Source organism: Pristis pectinata, chromosome 3 (genome assembly GCF_009764475.1).
Source record: "Pristis pectinata isolate sPriPec2 chromosome 3, sPriPec2.1.pri, whole genome shotgun sequence".
Taxonomy (NCBI): domain Eukaryota; kingdom Metazoa; phylum Chordata; class Chondrichthyes; order Rhinopristiformes; family Pristidae; genus Pristis; species Pristis pectinata.
This window is the reverse complement of record NC_067407.1, coordinates 90,595,606-90,613,481: the sequence shown is the minus strand read 5'-3', so window position 1 is coordinate 90,613,481 and position 17,876 is coordinate 90,595,606. Positions and strand designations below refer to the sequence as shown.

Sequence of the window (17,876 nt, the reverse complement as noted above, 5' to 3'; positions counted from 1 at the left end):
AGCTGAAGTAGGTGTAGGAATATCGATGAGGAATTATGGAGACTGAAGTAAACAGTGAGCTAACATTGTAAGCTAGGCCGTCAATTTAAAATAAAAAGGCCCATGGGAATCAAGGCAGATGCAGTGAAATTAAGTTGGGATGTAGAGACCAGTAGTTTCAAAAGGTGCTAGCAGGAGAAGAAATGATCGAATCAGTACAGCTACCAAATCAATACTGACTAGCCCACAAATCTGCAGTGATCCACTATAAACTGCAGTGACTCAGACCACAAAGTCCAAATCACGGTGTCTCTTCTGGCCAATCGATCAAATCTATGCCCAGGCTGGGAGAGTGATTGAAATCTTCAGGTAAAATTTTTGAGTGTAAAGTATTTAAAATGCTAAATATAGACAAATACAAGTAATACATGAAGTTATGATGATATTAGGGAAGATTTTTCTGAATTACTTCACTTAAACTTTTATTAAGGTAAAATGTAAGAGAGAGAAAACAATTTGAGTGATTTATGGAAGGTTGGTGGCCAGGCTGTATCATCATCAGATCATGTGCTTTGACCAAAGTGCCCATTGACACCACCATGTCTGGCAATAAATTGGAGGTGGAGCTGGACAGGCGAGAAACAGTAATTACAGCAGGTCTCACAACAAAATCTATTTTACAATTGTTTAATGTGAGAGTTTGCATTGTTATAGTGTGCTGTTTAAACAGCCCATGGGGCAGTTTAAACAGCACACTATAACAGTGTACAGAAGCTACTTGAAAATAGATCAATAAACTATATTATAACCAAACCATGGCTATATCTTCTCATAAAAGTCGGGTGATTCTTCCTGCTACATGCAGTGAGTGAAGCAGATGCACCTACGTAAAAATCAATCCGCGTCACATACAGAGAAACACAATCAGCTCCATTCCGGCTGAGAAAAGTGTTTTTGTGATGTGCAATCTTTTCCCGTTGATTTGAAAATAGGCAGCGTTTAGGTATAGCAGACTATAACGCTCCTTTAATGCCAAGAAGGCTTTGGAATGAGTTTTCTAATGACATGCATCACGAATTGAATAACCATAAACAAATAAATGTAACTAAACGTGCAGTTCTGTTTAGCACCTGCAACGTACGAAATCTTCTTGTTGTGAAAGAAAACATTGTTAACAGTAGCGCAGCTGTGAATATGGGGAGAAACACTGAAGAAATTTTCCCTTTAAACAATCTGCAGCTGAGAACTTAAAAAAAGAAACACATAATAGTCCTCAGCAGATGTAGGGTCACTTGAAAATAGTTGTGGTAGTATAAACAGAATTCATATTAAAAAAAGTGAATTTTGTTAACCACCAAAAAAATCGTCTGAAATCTCAAAATCTCCCACGAAAAAGTATCATGTTTCCCCCACCCGCAAACAAGTATGAAGTCCCTCAGCAGAGTATCAAATCCAGATAGGGAAAAGGTAGGGAGCCAAGATGAACGACGATGAACCCCAATGAGATTAGAAACAAACATGTAAATGTGCTACTTACTTTCCCAACTGCAAATTGCCATTTCTAGTCGACTGATAAAACTTGAACGGAGAGCCCGAAAGCCAGGGCTCTGAATTTGTGGTGAGGTTTTGTGTTCCTGTTTCCCTTCGGCGACGATAACGCTACAGTGGTTAAAACAAAACAAGCGTAGTAAGGAGCCTGGCAACCAGCTGCTTTTCCATAGATTACCCTCCCCTACTTAGACGCCTTGTCATGCATGTCTGCCGGCATATCCATAGTCATGGTGACTTTGAAAGAGAAGTCTTGGAAGAGATACTGATCAACATCTTTTTTTCAATGCGGACCACTGTTAATGCAATATAAAAATAAACATCACCGGAATTTTTACCCAATAAACGGTGACCAAAGTAAAAATCCATTTGGGTCCCTTCAAAAACAAAGTCTGTGAACCTAATTTAGTAATTAAAATGTTATTTTCCCCAAATCTTTCCTTACTCCTACAAATGTTCAGGATTGTGGACACTAATGCGGATAGCTCCCTCGAAGGGACGGCACAGGCACAACGGCCTCCTTCGATGCTTTTTCTCTGTGATCGAATGATAGTTTCTTCACAGGGGTAAAAGGCATTAGTTTGGGAACGAACAAGATGAAGATAGCAAATATGCAGTATCTCCATTAGGAACCTGCAATACCGACATATCAAACTTGCAGAGTGGATGAGTAGATGTGTAGCAATTAGCTAAAATGAAGCAACAAGTCCCTCTCGTGGCACAAAGTGACTTACAATGGATTTCCTGAATAGTGACAGAACTGAAAGCATTTTATAACAATAGTTAGCCTCATGGGTTCGCCACTAACTCGTTTCACAGCAAATGCATAATGTTTTCCAGGAACTAATTAAACTTACTAGTACAATAATGTTTTATGCATTAAAAAAGACACTAACATTGTTTTCCTACAGGAGGCTTAAGTTCTGAGATCATTTCATATGCGGAGAACTAACAGAATCATTTGAAGATTGAACTGAATTGAAACTCTTTGCTTGATTTACACATTTACAACATCCAAAACATTGTATGAAGAACATTTGCAAGATTATATATATTCACAGAAAACATCAGTGCTTGCTCATTTGAAACACTCTCAAACACAAGACTGATGATGTTGAGTTATTTTGGAGGCTTTGAAGGTGAAAGGAACAGTGTACAATGGCAGTCACTGGGAATGAAATTTTATACAAGTCGGAACATATTGCAGTGCCTCAAGTTTTGATACCTGCATTTTTATTAAAATGAACATAATGCCATCACATTCAAATGGACAACATTTTAGCCTACGAGAAACAGAGCTCCGTGAATTCGTCAATGGCTTGCCCCCATTTTATTGACACCTAAGCAAACAATATAACCTATCAGTACAGAACATAAGATCAGGCTAGATTTTTATGCTGCTGTCCCAATTGAAATTTGAATCCATAAACGTCTGATTCAATGGCAAGAGTGCTAGCAATTAAGGCATGACTAGGCTGCTTTGTCTATAGAGGTTAAGATTACAGTCACTCTCAATGTCCTAGCCTCAAGATCATGCCAGGCTGCTGATTTGGAAATGTTGGTAATTAAGGGAACTAGGCCTTCTTGCACTCAGGCCACTGAAAGCTGGTTCAGCAGGCAATTAGGAAGGCAACTGGCTTTGATCACAGGAGTAAGGATGCCTTACTACAATTACATAGGGTCTTGGTGATACAACACTGGAATACTGCATACAATTTTGGTCACCTTTCCCAAGAAAGGGCACGCTTACTACAGAGAAATTCGCAAGAATCACCAGGTTTCTGGGGTAGCAGGTCTGTACTGTAACATGAGGAGAAATTGACTAGACTCGGCTTCTATTCTCTACAGATTGTAAGAATGAGAGGTAACGAAATAAAATTCTTAAGGGTTGCTGCAGGGAAGATGTTTCCTTGGCTGAGGAGTCAAGTACAAGGGGCCACTGTCTCAACATAATGACTCATATAGGACGGATGTGAAGAGAAAGTTATTCATTCAGAGCAACCAGTCCACATCAGCATTAATGCTTCACTCAAACCTTCCTATGCCTTTCCTAAATCTAGCAGCTGAGCCCCCTATTATCTTCTCCATCAAACGTTTGTCTGCCTCCCCTCACTATTCCCTGGGTAACAAGTTCCACATTCTCACTACTATTTTTGGGTAATGAAATCCATTAGGGAATCAGGAAGAAACTTCATCACTCAAAAATCTTATGCTGATGACCTTCAGTTATGCTCTTCCCATCTTCTCTATACCCACTCAATAAAAAACTTTCATCATTTCAAAGAAGTCTGTTAAGCCTTTCCCTTCATCTCGCCTTTCTCCAGAGAAAAGAGACTAAGTCTGTTCATCCTTCCTTGATAAATATATCCTCACGGTTCTAGCGTCCTTTGTACCCTCTATACGCTTTTCATAATATGGTAACCAGGACTGTACAAGACAGTACTCTACGTACCAAATCTTTACTGAACCTATTCAAAGTTCGATACAGATATAGCATAACCTCACTACTTCTTCAGTTTAATCCCTCTAGAAATAAACCCTGGTGCTTTTTTTATGGCTTTTCTAATCCATGGCTCAGCCTTTAATGAATTGTGTATTTCTTTTCTGAGATCCCCTTGTTCATCTACAACACCTAAACATGTACCTCGTTGGATGCAACTTTTATATCCTTCCTACTAAAACATACTACCTTGCACTAATCTAAATTGAACATTATTTTCCAGTTGTTTGCCTATTCTGGAAATTTAATTTTGTCCTCCTGTAATTTATTACAGTTCTGTTCAGTATTTGGTAGGAAGAATATGAAGGCTACAGCCAATGAGCCCCAATTTGATATCAACTACAAATTAAGAAATTTTGTGCCTCTCTTGACACTTTACTGTAGCGTTTTCTGAGAAGGATTTCAGACCTTGCAAGTGTATTCCCCATTGCAGACACACAGCAACAACACATGCTGGCATTGCCATGCAAGAGAGAGACACTGAAGGGAGGAAGGAAAGAGTTATCACAATCACTCACATGGACATATAAGTCCTGGTCAATCACTCACATGGACATATAAGTCCTGGTCAATGAGATACATACTAGGATGAAAATCCTGTGTGCCAGGGGGCATTGAGACCTGTCAGACTCAATGTTGTGAATGAGTAGACTGATTGGGAGGATCTCAAAAGTAAAGGACTCTGAACACAGTCTGGCAGGAAAGGATTTTATTTGCAAAAGACAAACAAGGGAAAATGGTAACAGGAATAACACACACACACACACACACACACACACACTGTTTACAGCGAGCGTGGGAAAATCGCAACAGGGGTAAAATACACACACACACGCACACCAGACTGGGAACATACAACCAAGGAAAAACAATACGATACCCGCCACCCCTTGACTCAGTGCAGGCATGGCTCTATGCTACTAGGGATACTAACTAAGATGCTCCCAACCCTTCTAACAGTGCACACCTTACCAACGATTTCTCCAGTGCTGTTCCACCGGTTCTCGGCCTGGGACAAAGCAGGGTGATCCCTTGGGGCAGGAAAAAGAGGCTGAGCCAAGCACGTGGCACTCTTTATAGTGCTGGAGGGCTAGGGGGTCCAGCCCAGGTAATTTAAAAAGACCAAGGGCCAGGTGTGCACTGATGGGCAGGGCAGGGCAGGGCCAAACCTTGATTGGCAGTAGTGTGTCTTCTGACCAGGTAGGGGCAGTGTTGTCACGTGACAGCCACGACCCTCCACAATACACTCGTCACTGGCAGGAGTGGTCACAATTTACTCCTGCAGGACTGAGAATTCACACACAAAGAACCAATGCTGAATTTTCTACTCACAGGATATGTCAAGGTGATCTACCCACAACTATTTACACCTGCAGAGAGGAGATCCTCACTGAAAATGTATTTGTGGAGAGGTCTGAGTCTTTAAGTAAGGTGCCACTCATTAGGAAATGCAGAGGTATTGTTGTAAGCCTTTGGAATACTTAATGCAGAGACTGTTTATTTATGTGTTATATTAAATGTAGGTGGAACTGCAAAAACTTTATGCACCATTTTTCTCTCCTGGCTGATAACTGAAGTATTATTTCACTCTTAAGAGTTTGGAATGTGGAGAGGGTTATTCAGGTTGCAATGGGGAATTTTATTTTGCAGGCGCCTTATGAAAATCATCCTTCTCCTGTGAAGTCCCCTCTTTCCTGTACAGCCATTGACTGCTTCCTCTGCTCACTGAAAGATGACATCCATGCACAAGATATCCCAAGTAATCTTCTGCTCCTGCTGCCCTTCAGGGTCTGCCTCAACATTGTGAACACCAGATACAAGACACAAGACTGGAAGAAGTGGAAGTGAATCTTTGTTTCATCTGGAAGGACTGTTTGTGTCCCTGGATGAGGAGAAAAAATGAGGTAAAAGAACAGGGGTTACACACATAGATGCATGGGAAAATACTGTGACAAGGGGAATGGTTTGTGGAGATGGAATAGTGGACCAAGGAGTCTTAAAGGGAACCACGACTTTGGAATGCTGAAAGGCAGGTGTAGGGGAATATGTGTCTAGTGGTGGAATTATACTGAAGTGGTGGAAATTAGGAAGGATAATTTGTTGCATGTGGAGGCTGGTAGGGTAGAAGGTGAGGACTGGGAAACTCTGTTCTTGCTCTGATTGGGAGGTGAGGGGTTCAAAGGTGTAAGATGCATTCAAGGGTTCTGTCAACTATAGTAGTGGAGAAGCCACCTTTAATGATAAAGGAAGACCACTCTTATTATCTGAGAGGATACAATGGAGATGGAGAGAATAATCCAGGTCTGACAATGCAGCTGAAGGTCTTCCCAGAAAAGGTCACATGGCTCAGTGATGATAGTCTTGGAAAATATGAGACTGCATATACATTGTTCATCAGAAATGTTAAGGTATAATGCAGTCTCCCTGAAGGTATTGTGGGGCTAGGCTTTTCATGGTGGGATATCTTTGCCTCCTGCTCTGAGTTCCCAACCCACTTTGAGTGTCTAGCCATGGCCACAGCAATGCAAACTCTGCGGATCTTAAGGCTGTCAGAGCAGCTTGAAGTCATTTCTGAAACCCGCTCAGAAAGTCTTGCAATGCCAGTAGCATGTCCTTTTAAGTAGAGAAATGAGCTACTAAACTAACCCAATGTGCTCTTAGTTATAATAACACTTTTCCACAGTATTAGTAATGCGGAGCACCCTGCTTGAATTTATGTTGGTACAAGCAGGAAGGTATATTATGTGAATGATGACATCATTTGGAACATGGCTGACACTTGCAAGAAATCAGGCATGTTAATGTGAATAGTACACAGAAGTGCAGTCAAAATTCCCATCAGATGTGAATTCACCTGGAAATGATCTCAAGTACTATGTACTCCAGGCAAAATCAAAATTGGGTTTTGCGGCACTAATATATGGATGTCCACTTTCTACGACAATGTATGTTCTTGTCTAGAGCTTCAAGGCATGTCTCACTAATCTGCCTCTGATGGAAAACGGTTTCAACAGATACATGAGATTAAAAATGATTAAGAATGATACAAACATGTTTGGCCAATCTTTTTAAATTAACCTTGAACAGCAACTTAACTGTCACTAGGTGGTGCTCACATAACACCATAAAATGTAACTGATTTAATTAGTTTCAACATCATAAACAAAAAATTGAAAATATTATAAAAAAATAAGTGAGTAAACAATTAGTCAGTGTAATGAAACACTATATTTTTGTAATATCAACTCACTGACCTGCCTAAAATTTGGCAGGAACTGCTTGTAGCAAGCCAATGGAAGCCAAATAAAAACAGAAAATGCTGGAACACTCAGCAGGTCAGGCTAATTGCAAACAAAGAAACGTGAAGGGGTGCAAAATACAGGGCTCTTGGTCATGACTAGCAGGTCAGACTGTACTAATGGAGAGGGAAAAACAGAGTCAATATCACTTACAGCAGAAATGGCCGGTTCTGATTCAGATAGAGAAAGCGAGTTACCCGAGGTAGAATTCACAATTGAGTCTTGAAGGCTGTAACATCCCAGATGGAAGACGGATTGTTTTACTCAAGCTTATTACTGTGCAGCAGCCACAGACAGTTTGGTCAGAGTGAGAGTGGGATGGAGAATTAAGGACTCTGCCAATTAGCATAGCATGACCTGCTCGGCATGTCCTTTAGCCTTGATTTTCATACCTTTACATGTTTCTTTGTTTATATTTTTCCTCTCCTAACAGCCCTCATCTCATAGCTTTTGTTGCATTTCATCTCTCTCTCACTGCCCCCAATAACCTATCGCCGGAAAAAGCCCACAACTTATCCCCATGGCAAACCTGGCCTCACCCTATCACAGATACTCTGTTTATATTATCTATCCCTCCCCCCATTTTCTCTCTAACATAAAACAAATGTGTTTTTTCTCTTGCAACACACACACAAAATCTATGGAGGGAAGTAAACAATCGACGCTTCGGGTCGAGACCCTTCATTAGGACTGGAAAGGAAGAGGGCAGAAGCCAGAATAAGAAGGCGGGGGGAGGGGGAGGAGCATAAGCTGGCAGGTGATAGGTGAGTCCAGGTGAGAGGGAGAAAGTAGGTGGGTGGGGAAGGGGGAATGAAAGGAAATGACGTTAGCTGAGAGGTGATAGATGATCCTAGTTGTTCTGGCAGACAGAGCGAAGGTGCTTGACTAAGCGGTCACCCAATCTGTGTCGGGTCTCACCAATGCAGAGGAGGCCGCATCGGGAGCACTGAATGCAATAAATGACACCCTCAGATTCACAGGTGAAGCGCTGCCTCACCTGGAAGGACTGTCTGGGGTCCTGAATGGTGGTGAGGGAGGGAGTGTAGGTAACACTTTGCACTGTTACAGGTTTGTTCTCTTCCCCAGTTCTGAGGAAGGGCCTTCAACTTGAAGTGTTGTCTCTGTTTCTCTTTCCACCAATGTCACCTGACCTGCTGAGTGTTTTCAGCTTTTTCTGTTTTTATTTCAGATGTCCAACATCTGCATATTCTTTTAGTTTAATTCACTGATGAAAGCAGGATTTGGAATCGGAGGTTATCAGGTGTTCACCAGGAGAGGGGCCCAGTGGAATAGGATAAGGGTGTCCCAAGTTTTTTTTTAATGGGGCTTGGAGAAGCATTTCGACTTCTCTTGAAATAATAAAATAAAATGAGTATCATGAACTTCCCTTTATGGGTCTGGGTCCTCCTCCCATCAGGTAAGTTTATCAAAGTGGAGTTGGCTTCAAGTGGTAGGGGGATGCTTTATTTCGGCCATTACAGAATAGGAATAGTGTGGGTGGGAGAGGGTGGTTTTAGAGGTGGATGTTGAGCCCTCCATTATACTATATGGAGGAGTGGGCAATCATGGAATTGGAGGGTCAGATCCTAGGAAGATCAAAGGGTTGAGCCTTGTGGGATTGGAGGGTTGGGGCCTTTAGATGACTGGACGCTTGGGGGACTGTATGTCAGGGCTATTGAACAATCAGGTGGTCAGAGCCAAGGGTGATCAGATGGTCAACTTTATCAGGGCATCATGGGGTCAGGTCTGGGGGGGGGGGGGGAATCAGAGATATTGGGGATGATATCAGCAGTGGAAAGTTATTGATACCCGTGAAGATCGAGGGAGCCAAAGGATAATAGGTAAGTAACGATACTTAACTTAGTGGGGTCCCAGTTCGGTGCAGCACTATTCAACCCTAGCTGTTACGGGAATGGCTGATGATTGTCACTCCTAACTGCAACATGGACTAATTTCCAGGCAGTTCTTCAGGAGGAACATTGCACAGGGAATGGCATCACTTGATCCATATCGGATGAGGAGCTCACGTCAGACACGCAAGTGAGATTTCTGTTGGGAAGTCCCCATTTTCATTTCTGAAGTGACAGCAAACAACCCAGGAATTCTCCTTATCACATTTCACTCTGGGCAAAGTGCATTCTCATTATGCAGCCTTATTATTGTTATGCAGCATTCTCATTATTACGTTCCCAGGCTATTCTGTTTACAAACTCAAGAGTGTTGGTTGGTTGGTCATGTCATTTTCAAAGTATACAAGGATCCAGAAATGAAATGATCCATGAAGTTCTGTGGTATTCTGAATATTTACTGAAATCCTGTATTTACTGAAGCCAGAGATAACTATTTTCCTTTTTTTCAGGGACTCTATCAATTCCATTCAACAGTAAAACCTGTAAATTAGAGCCTAGAGCTATTGTGCTAGCTAACCATTAGAGGGCACATCTGAGTGAAAACCAACAGGAGATGCTTCATTTAACATGGTGTGATTTTTGGACAAAAAATAACAAATTCCACTACAGACTATGATGTGACAATGGAGGAATCTAGGTAAAGATACTTTCCAGTTTAACATCTCAGCGCCCATGCAAAGGCAAACCTATTGGATGGCAGGTAACATTGCCACTGTGGTATACTGCTGCTGCTTGCAACAACAGTAAATAAACTATTTTAACCTCAAGTTTTTCTGTGAAAGTTTAGCTAATTTGATCAGCTGTGCCAAAGAATGTTCTTTTCTCAACTGACTTCACTATTGGAGAACTAACATTAGGTAGGTAGGAAGGAAGTTAGTTTATTTTTGCAATCAGCCAAAATTCCAGTTTCTCTCCAGCATAAATTCTCCGGGCAGTCTGTGTTCCAGAGTGAAGCACTGTACTTCTATTATTTTGTTCCAACCTACTTAAAATGTTATTCTTAATACATATGTGTCACATGTAAAACCAGGCTTGAAAAAGTGATGCACCTAATATGAGACCATGGGAATGAACTCAATACAGTAGAATTCAATTCCGAAGCCCAAGATACTTTTTAAAAAGGCAACTATTGAAAATCAATTAAACAAAATGAACAGTATTGCTTGATCTGCATGTTACCTTTTTGCTGCAATCAACACATTATACACTTACTGCACTCAAAGCATGACAACTTTGAAGAAGCTTTCCTCCTCACTATGATGGGACTTATATGAATCTACCTCCTGCCAGCTTCTACCCCACTCCCCTTTATACTGCTATATACTGGCAATCTTTCCTGTTCCCTCTCAGTCCTGATGCAGGGTCTCAACCTGAAACTTTGATTTACACCTTTTGCTTCCACAGATGCCGATTGACCTGCTGAGTTCTTCCAGCTCTCTGATTTTGTACTAGGTGATGCCATAGGTTAAAACTGAGTATAGATATTGTTCATTTAAAGGAATTTGTTTCATAGATGAAAAGTTCCATTATATGATTGCATAATTTCTACTGAAGTACTAATATCACATTAGAAAATCACTTCAGGAGAACAATGGATACCTCCCATTTGCTGGAAGATCCCAATACATAGTTAAAGCTGGTGGCCTGAGGCATGACCAAAGGTGGGTCTCACTTACACAAAGGAAACGTGCAAATGGTGCAAATTGGGCATCCTAATGCACATCACAGGTTAGAACCTCATTTGGCTGGATGCTGCTGGAACTCAACCTGCACTTCAAATTCATCTCTGGTCGCTATTTTTCCACAGAACCATTGGCTGGTTGTTGGCACAATTTAGGCTGTCACTTTTCTCACAATTCCGCAGTTGTCAGCAACTGTTTCCATTCACGTGCAATGATTGTCAGATGTTAATGACGGATGGAGATTAGTAACCATTGTATATATTAGCAAACAGCAGCCATCTGTTCCCTGCAAGTCTTGTCATGATAAAGCTGACCCTTTCCCTTCCCACAGAGATGTACACACATGGATACATGCATACACAGACACATACATATATACATACAAGTGGATTAAGTGAAGTAAATATGCTTTAATTTTGTTTGCATATGTTTTTGCATTACAGCAGACCTTTGAAACACTAGAGATTGCCTCAATATAAAGGATAATCTGATTGACAAACAATGTGAAACAACCACACATAGATCCAAGAAAACTGATAACATTCAGGTTGTAAGGAAACTTTCCCAAGTGTAATATTTTATCCATTCATTGTTCCTGTACAGACATTTAAGCATTAATTACATTACATATTATTCAAATATTTGATAAAAACATTGAATGAGATGTTTTATAACCAGTTAATGGAAAAAATAAATGTATTACTGGTGGTTTGTTAAACAAGTAAATAAAATCACAGAAAGGCCAGAAAAGGTTGGCTTTATAATCTTCCCTACTAGACTTCAGCCTTTGGTCTAATAAATTTCTTGAAAAAGTAAGAACTAATGCTTTTAGCAGCAAGAAACTGAACAGACCTTCTCAGTTAAATCGAATTTGTTCTGCATTTTTTCTTTGATTGCACAGTTTGATGAGTAGGTCATTAGCATTAGTCACAGTAGAAGTCGATAGCCTGATGGAAAGTTAAAATAAGAATGCATCAGATTCTAAAACCAATTATAGATGACACACTTAACCATAGTCATTATAATACATCAATCAGTGATGAAGAAAAATGCAGGGTCATTATACAGTGAAAAATCAATGCATTTCCTACATGAGTCCAAATAGCTTTAATATATAAGTATGTTGTAATGAAGTTTTTGTTAAAGACTGCACAGAAGAAATATGATCAGCAATTTTTACAGTTATACTGAACAGTTTAGAAATAGGTTATCATGTAGTAAGGGCCTGGCATGTTACATATTTTTGTAATTATACAAGGTCCGTTTCTGATTAATAGCATGTCTACTGCAGATCTTGTAGCATCTATTGAAAAAGCATTACATTTTAAGCATAGAGAGCAAACCTAATTGTAAAGACTCAGGAGAATTAAATTCAATTTAGCATATTTTTAAAAAATCCACACAACTGAAGGAAATCTGTAACATTTAAAAGAAGAGACATTAATAATGTTTATTACAATTGTTATTTTATAGCCTTTTTGTTAACTATTTTTAATTAAATTTCCTTTATCAAAATAATCCAATTTGCAGTCCTCTCAGTTATTTGCTTATATACTTTCACAGGCAATAAATCCATATTCATTGCATGAAATGTCTTTCACTTATTTCATTGCCTACCTAACATATAACTTTAGATTATACTGCAAAGAGGCAAAATATTGAATAAACCAAAAAAAATGCTATAAATTTAAATTTAATCAACAGGAAGACAGGTGTATATAAATTACTATGGTCATACAAAACTAGTAGCCACAATCACCTTTTCAAATCCTGTTCCCAAATTCCAAAAACTAAGCCATTAGCAAATTTTAAAAGGTTGCTTGGACCAATAGTGGTAGTACTTCAGCACCAATGCAACAGAATTCACAGATTTTTACAGGGGAACACTGGCACAAGTATAGGCTATTCAATCTCTTCGGACTGTTTTGCCATTAAAAGTTACCGCACTGCATAAGAGTGCATGAATTTGGGGGTAATATATTGGCAATGAATAGGGGAATGTATAACAAACAGAAAACAGAAAGACATTCTAAATTAATGACTTGGATGAAAAGCCTGTGCGTGCTGGAGCAAAATTTAGTGAAGATACAAAAATAAGTGGGTTTGCAAATTGCGAGGACACAATGGAGGATATAAATAGGTTAAGTGAATCGGCAGGAACATGGCAGATGGAGTATAGTATGGAAAAATGTGAGGTTATCCACTTTGGAAGAAAGAATGTGAAAGCATATTATTATTGAAATGGAGTGAAAGTGCAATTATTGGAATACAATGAGATCTAGGGTTCATTGTACGCAGAAGTTACTTCGAAAGTACAGCAAGTACTTAGGAAGGCTAATGGAATGTCATACTTTATTGCAGGGGGAATGGAATATGAAAGTAGGGAAATTCAGATCCAACTTTACCGGCATTGTGAGACTACATCTGGAGTACTGCTTACAGTTTGATTTTCATGTTTAAGGAATGATATGCCTGCATTGTAGCTAATGCAGAGGAGGTACACAAGTAGACGTATGAAGAGAGCTTCAACAGGTTGGGCCTATGCTCACTCGAGTTTAGAAGAATTAAAATTTAGCTTATTGAAACATTTAAATTCCAAGGGGGATTGATGGAATGGATGCTGAGAGTTTCCCCTGTTGTGCATGTCTGGAACTAGGGACATTTTAGACAGATAGTAAGAAAAAATTCTTCTCTCTTTTGGTTGTGAATCCTTGGAATTCTCCACTTTAGAGAGCTGAGGAGGAAGAGACTTTGAATGTATTCAAGGCAGAGATTGACAGACATTTGAAATACAGGGAAGTTAAGGTGTATGGGGAAAGAGATGCTGAAGCCAAAATCAGATCAGCCATAACCTTACTGAAGGACAGCAGAGTCAAGGGGTTGATTGACCTACTCCTGCCCCTGTTTCTTATACCCACAGGTTTAGTGAAGTCATAGCTGATCTATATCTGAACTCTCATAGGCCACCTTGGCTTCATATCCTTTAACATTCATTAGAAATCTGCCCATATATACATTAAAACTCAACGAAAATTGGCTAATCTAAACCCAGCATAAGACAGAGGTCTTATAATTTGTTTGATACCTAACCTAAAACAAGCCCAACAAATATAGTTCAATCTATATTAATGGCTTTACTTTAACGTTACCAAATTCAGCACATGGTGGGAGGAATGGGCAAGAGTATATGGGGTGGATTGGAAACACACATCTTAATCTGAATGGGTAAGTGAGGAAGGTCATTGAGCCTAAGAGTATGCAAAAAGGATATAATCAAATTAAGTGAACGGGTGAAAGAGTAGGAGTACAATATGGAATAATGTAATGTTACTACACAGAGAGATCTGTATGTCTTAGTTTATGAAATGAAGGAAGTTTTAACATGCAGATTCAGCAAACAATCAGAATGTAATTGGTACGTTGATGTTTATTGCAAAGGGATTGAAGCACAGGGCAAAGGAGTCTTTCTCCAATTTTATGACACTTCGGCGGCATAACATTTGCGATCACCACATGTAATTTTAGTCTCATAAACTATGATAACCTTGTGGAAGTGTAGCTCAGATTCACTAAGTTAACTAGATGGTTGAGGGGTTGTCCAATGAGGAGAAATTGAGTAACATTGTCCTAAACTTACTGGAGCTTAGCGGTGACCTCAATGAAATATATAGGTTTCTGAAAGTAATTGCTAGTTGTAGAATTAGGGTGCATTGTCTTGCAACAAAAAAGTCAGCTGTTTTAGATATGAGAGATTCCTTAGAGGATTCAGGTTCTTTAGAATTCTTTACTCCAGAGTGCTGTCGATTCTCAGTTGTTGCATGCATTCAAAACTGAGATTCTTAGATTTTTGGACATCAGAGAAATCAAGTGATAAGAGTGGAAAAGTAGATGAGGCACAGTATCACCTGTGATTGGCTAGCAGAGCAGGCTTGAGACCTACGGGTATTTCAATTTCTGTGAACTTACTTTTAAAGTTATTTTTATTAAATAAAGTACTCACAGTGGTGGGAAGTTCCATTGTTGTGTTCTGGAATATGTGCTGCTCAGTGATTAAAGTGCTGGGGAAATAACCTACTATACCCATTTGATCCATATACTGATGATCACCGTAAATCTGCAATAGGGGAGCAAATATCACAATGTGATACATAAAGAGTCAATATTTTTATCACTGAATTGTTTTAATTCCTTAGGTATACTAGATTTACTTACACTACCAGACCAGAACTCTCCACTTTGACCTTCTCGTACCAGTTTGGAGTACACGTATATCAACTGTCCTTCCTTAAGGTATAGAAACCTGCAGTCTGGTGCATTGTAATCATCAACCACCTGGCCAATTGAGATAACATCTGAAAGACAAACCACTTTTTTTACTTGACCTCGTCTCCAGAGGATGCAAAGGATATTCTGATACTTTTTCTTCACCGCAGCATAAAATGAAAGCAATGATAGCCTGTGAAGCTTACGTTCTCCTAAAAAGTAGTAATGTGCTGGCTGTCAGCCATGTCTCAGTTGCTAGAAATCTAACCTCTGAGTCAGAGGGTTGTGGATTCAAGTCCCTCGCCGGCAACTTGAGCACAAAAAAAATCTAAGCTTACATTCCAGGACAGTACTGGGGGAATACTGAACTGTCAGTAGCGGAGTAGAAAGATGTCTTTGTTTTTTGCACCATATAGGAGTGGTGTACTCAAAATCCAAAATTCAATTCCATTGACTTCAATAGAACTGAGGATCAGAAACAGAGGAGTGCACAGCAGCTACTGATGCATTTGGTAGCAACAAATGAGAGTGAATTTCTGCATCAATGATTTTAAAATGAGATGTTAAACCAATATCCCACCGGCTTTCTTATATGGACATAAAAGATTCCATGGGCCTACTTTGAAGAGGAACAAGAGGAACTATCCCCAGTCTGTCAGTCAATATTTGATCGCCAAACGACATCAGTAAAACAGATTATCTAATCACTATAACATTTCTGTTAGTGGGACCTTGCTGTAAATAAATTGGCTATGTCCTTTTATTCACTTTAAATGTGACTGCATTTCAAGAGTTTTGAAAAGTGCTTTGGGACGTTCTGAAATTATGACAGACCCTATAAATACAAGTCTTTCTCTCTATTATTAATACCTTAGTGGCTACCAGCACATCAAGAATTGATATTTGAGAATCTGAATTTGGTCTGCTTTGCCCTTTTTTTAAAAAATGTCATTATGGCATTGTCAAAATGGAAAATTGCAGCAGCAGATCAGTGAAGCTTGACTTCTCAATTTTCAAATACTGGTAGTGAGACCTGAACAAGCCCCACATCTGCACAGTGCAAGCTCCGTTAAGCTCAGATTTCTTTTTAAAGGGCAGACCTTGCTCTTCTTGGGTGGCAAGAATCTTAAATTAGAAATGATTTCTCATTTACTATTCTGTCAGGAAACATTTGCTATAATTGATCACCTCTGGCGCAGACTGTCGATCACTTTGAAGTGAAATGAATATCTGAAAGCAGCCCCCTTTCGTGCTTTGTAGAAAATAACTTTACAGAGACACTTGATGCAAAACAACAACAATTATAGATAATGTGGCAAATGTCAGGATCGCACTGAAATGCTTTGAGACTTGCCCCTTTAGGTGAGCTTGATCTATCATGTTAATAGCAACAGAAAGAAAATTGCTTGATTTGCATAGGTAAGTATCCTTATTTTGCTAAAGGAGCAATGTTAACAGTGACTGAGAATGCATATATTATAAGACAATGAATAGCAATTTATATTCCAGGGCAATAGAAGCCAAGTTTAAATGTGGAAAATAACTGCAAAAAAATATTTAAAGTGTGTGTGCATATTATTAATAGCTGCTGAATATAGAATGTATTAGCAATAACAATGAGCATACATAAAGAGAGATTTCTAGGTTTCCAGTCTCAAAAATGAAAAGAATCTACTTACAGCTACATTCCTCATCAGCACAGATCTTTTTGTTTGCAAGTTTGTCCATGTAATCTGCTCTTACAACTTGTGCCAATCCAATTAACAAAAGTGAGAATAGACAGCGGGCAACACATGCCATTTTAATTTTGCAATTTGTAAGGTTTTTGCTTTCTCTTAGTGCTTTCAGATCGTTTGAATCAAATCTCTCCTTGCCAAAAAACTTTGCTTTCCCCCTGGAAGCAGAAACCAAACATCTGCATAAACATTTGCCACCAATGACATTTCCTCCAGCAAAATAATCAGACTTGTGTCATCAATGATGTAGACTGGGGGCGGGGGATGGTGCAGGATTGTTGAGAAGGGATGCAGAAAGGAAATACAGGCTGTATTACTTATCCAAACAGCTTTCCTACCTTGCAGTAAATACTTACATAAGTAAATGTGGGAGTACTAATTGCTTGGAAAAACAGAAGTGTTTCAGTGCTGCATACTTAGATCCATTTAAAACAAGTACAGTATTTTAAATGAAGTATTTTTGGATGCTGTGATCATAGGTTCCATGGACTGTTTTGAATAAAACTGCAGAATGCAAGAGGACAAATAAGCTTCTCCTTACACAAGTCAGAAAGTTACATTTAAGTGTTTAATCACAATGTATTTATATGGGCTAATTTTTACTCTGTCAGTTAAATTCAGCCTGTTACTGAAAGCCATCAATCTATTGGTTGGGTGTAGCTCTGGAATAGAACGCTCATCTGATCCTTTATTTGTGGTTGTTGTTATATAAATGCCTTGATGGTGTTGGCTGGATATTCCTTCATGGGAACCATCATCACAAGCCCTACCTTGCTCTCCCTTAGCATCAAGAATTATTTGCAGCATTCAGGAGCAGGAAGCTAAGTAATCAGGACGAGACAGGAAAGTGGGCAAGGCGATCAGCCATGATTGTACTGAAAGGCACAGTAGACTGTAGGCTCATATGATCTACTTCTGTATTTTTTTAAATAAATCCCACCCTCCCCCACCCCCCACCC

General features: G+C 39.4%; 2 protein-coding genes across 2 annotated transcripts in view; both read right to left on the bottom strand.

The window, feature by feature from the left end:
• LOC127567989 (uncharacterized) overlaps window positions 1-1,616 on the bottom strand; it is a 165,739-nt gene extending 164,123 nt beyond the window's left edge. The window contains exon 1 of the mRNA XM_052011233.1: window positions 1,517-1,616. The gene's annotated coding sequence lies outside the window, so the exon portion shown is untranslated. The remainder of the gene's footprint in view (window positions 1-1,516) is intronic.
• Window positions 1,617-11,738: 10,122 nt separating this feature from the next.
• LOC127568639 (otoraplin-like) lies at window positions 11,739-17,050 on the bottom strand. The gene is made up of 4 exons (XM_052012618.1): window positions 16,861-17,050; window positions 15,131-15,270; window positions 14,919-15,032; window positions 11,739-11,865 (listed from the first exon to the last, which is right to left on the bottom strand). The coding sequence occupies exons 1-4, from the start codon at window positions 16,979-16,981 to the stop codon at window positions 11,842-11,844; spliced, it is 399 nt and encodes a 132-aa protein (XP_051868578.1). The 5' UTR covers window positions 16,982-17,050; the 3' UTR covers window positions 11,739-11,841.
• Window positions 17,051-17,876: the final 826 nt, after the last annotated feature.

Bases quoted from the DNA above. Each gene is read 5' to 3' on its own strand.
- LOC127568639 (XM_052012618.1), bottom strand. From the start codon at position 16,981: ATGGCATGTGTTGCCCGCTGTCTATTCTCACTTTTGTTAATTGGATTG. The intron at 15,033-15,130 runs GTAAGTAAATCT...CCCCTATTGCAG, and splicing joins GAGAGTTCTGGTCTGGTAGT to ATTTACGGTGATCATCAGTA. The intron at 11,866-14,918 runs GTGAGTACTTTA...ACTTTCCATCAG, and splicing joins CAATGGAACTTCCCACCACT to GCTATCGACTTCTACTGTGA.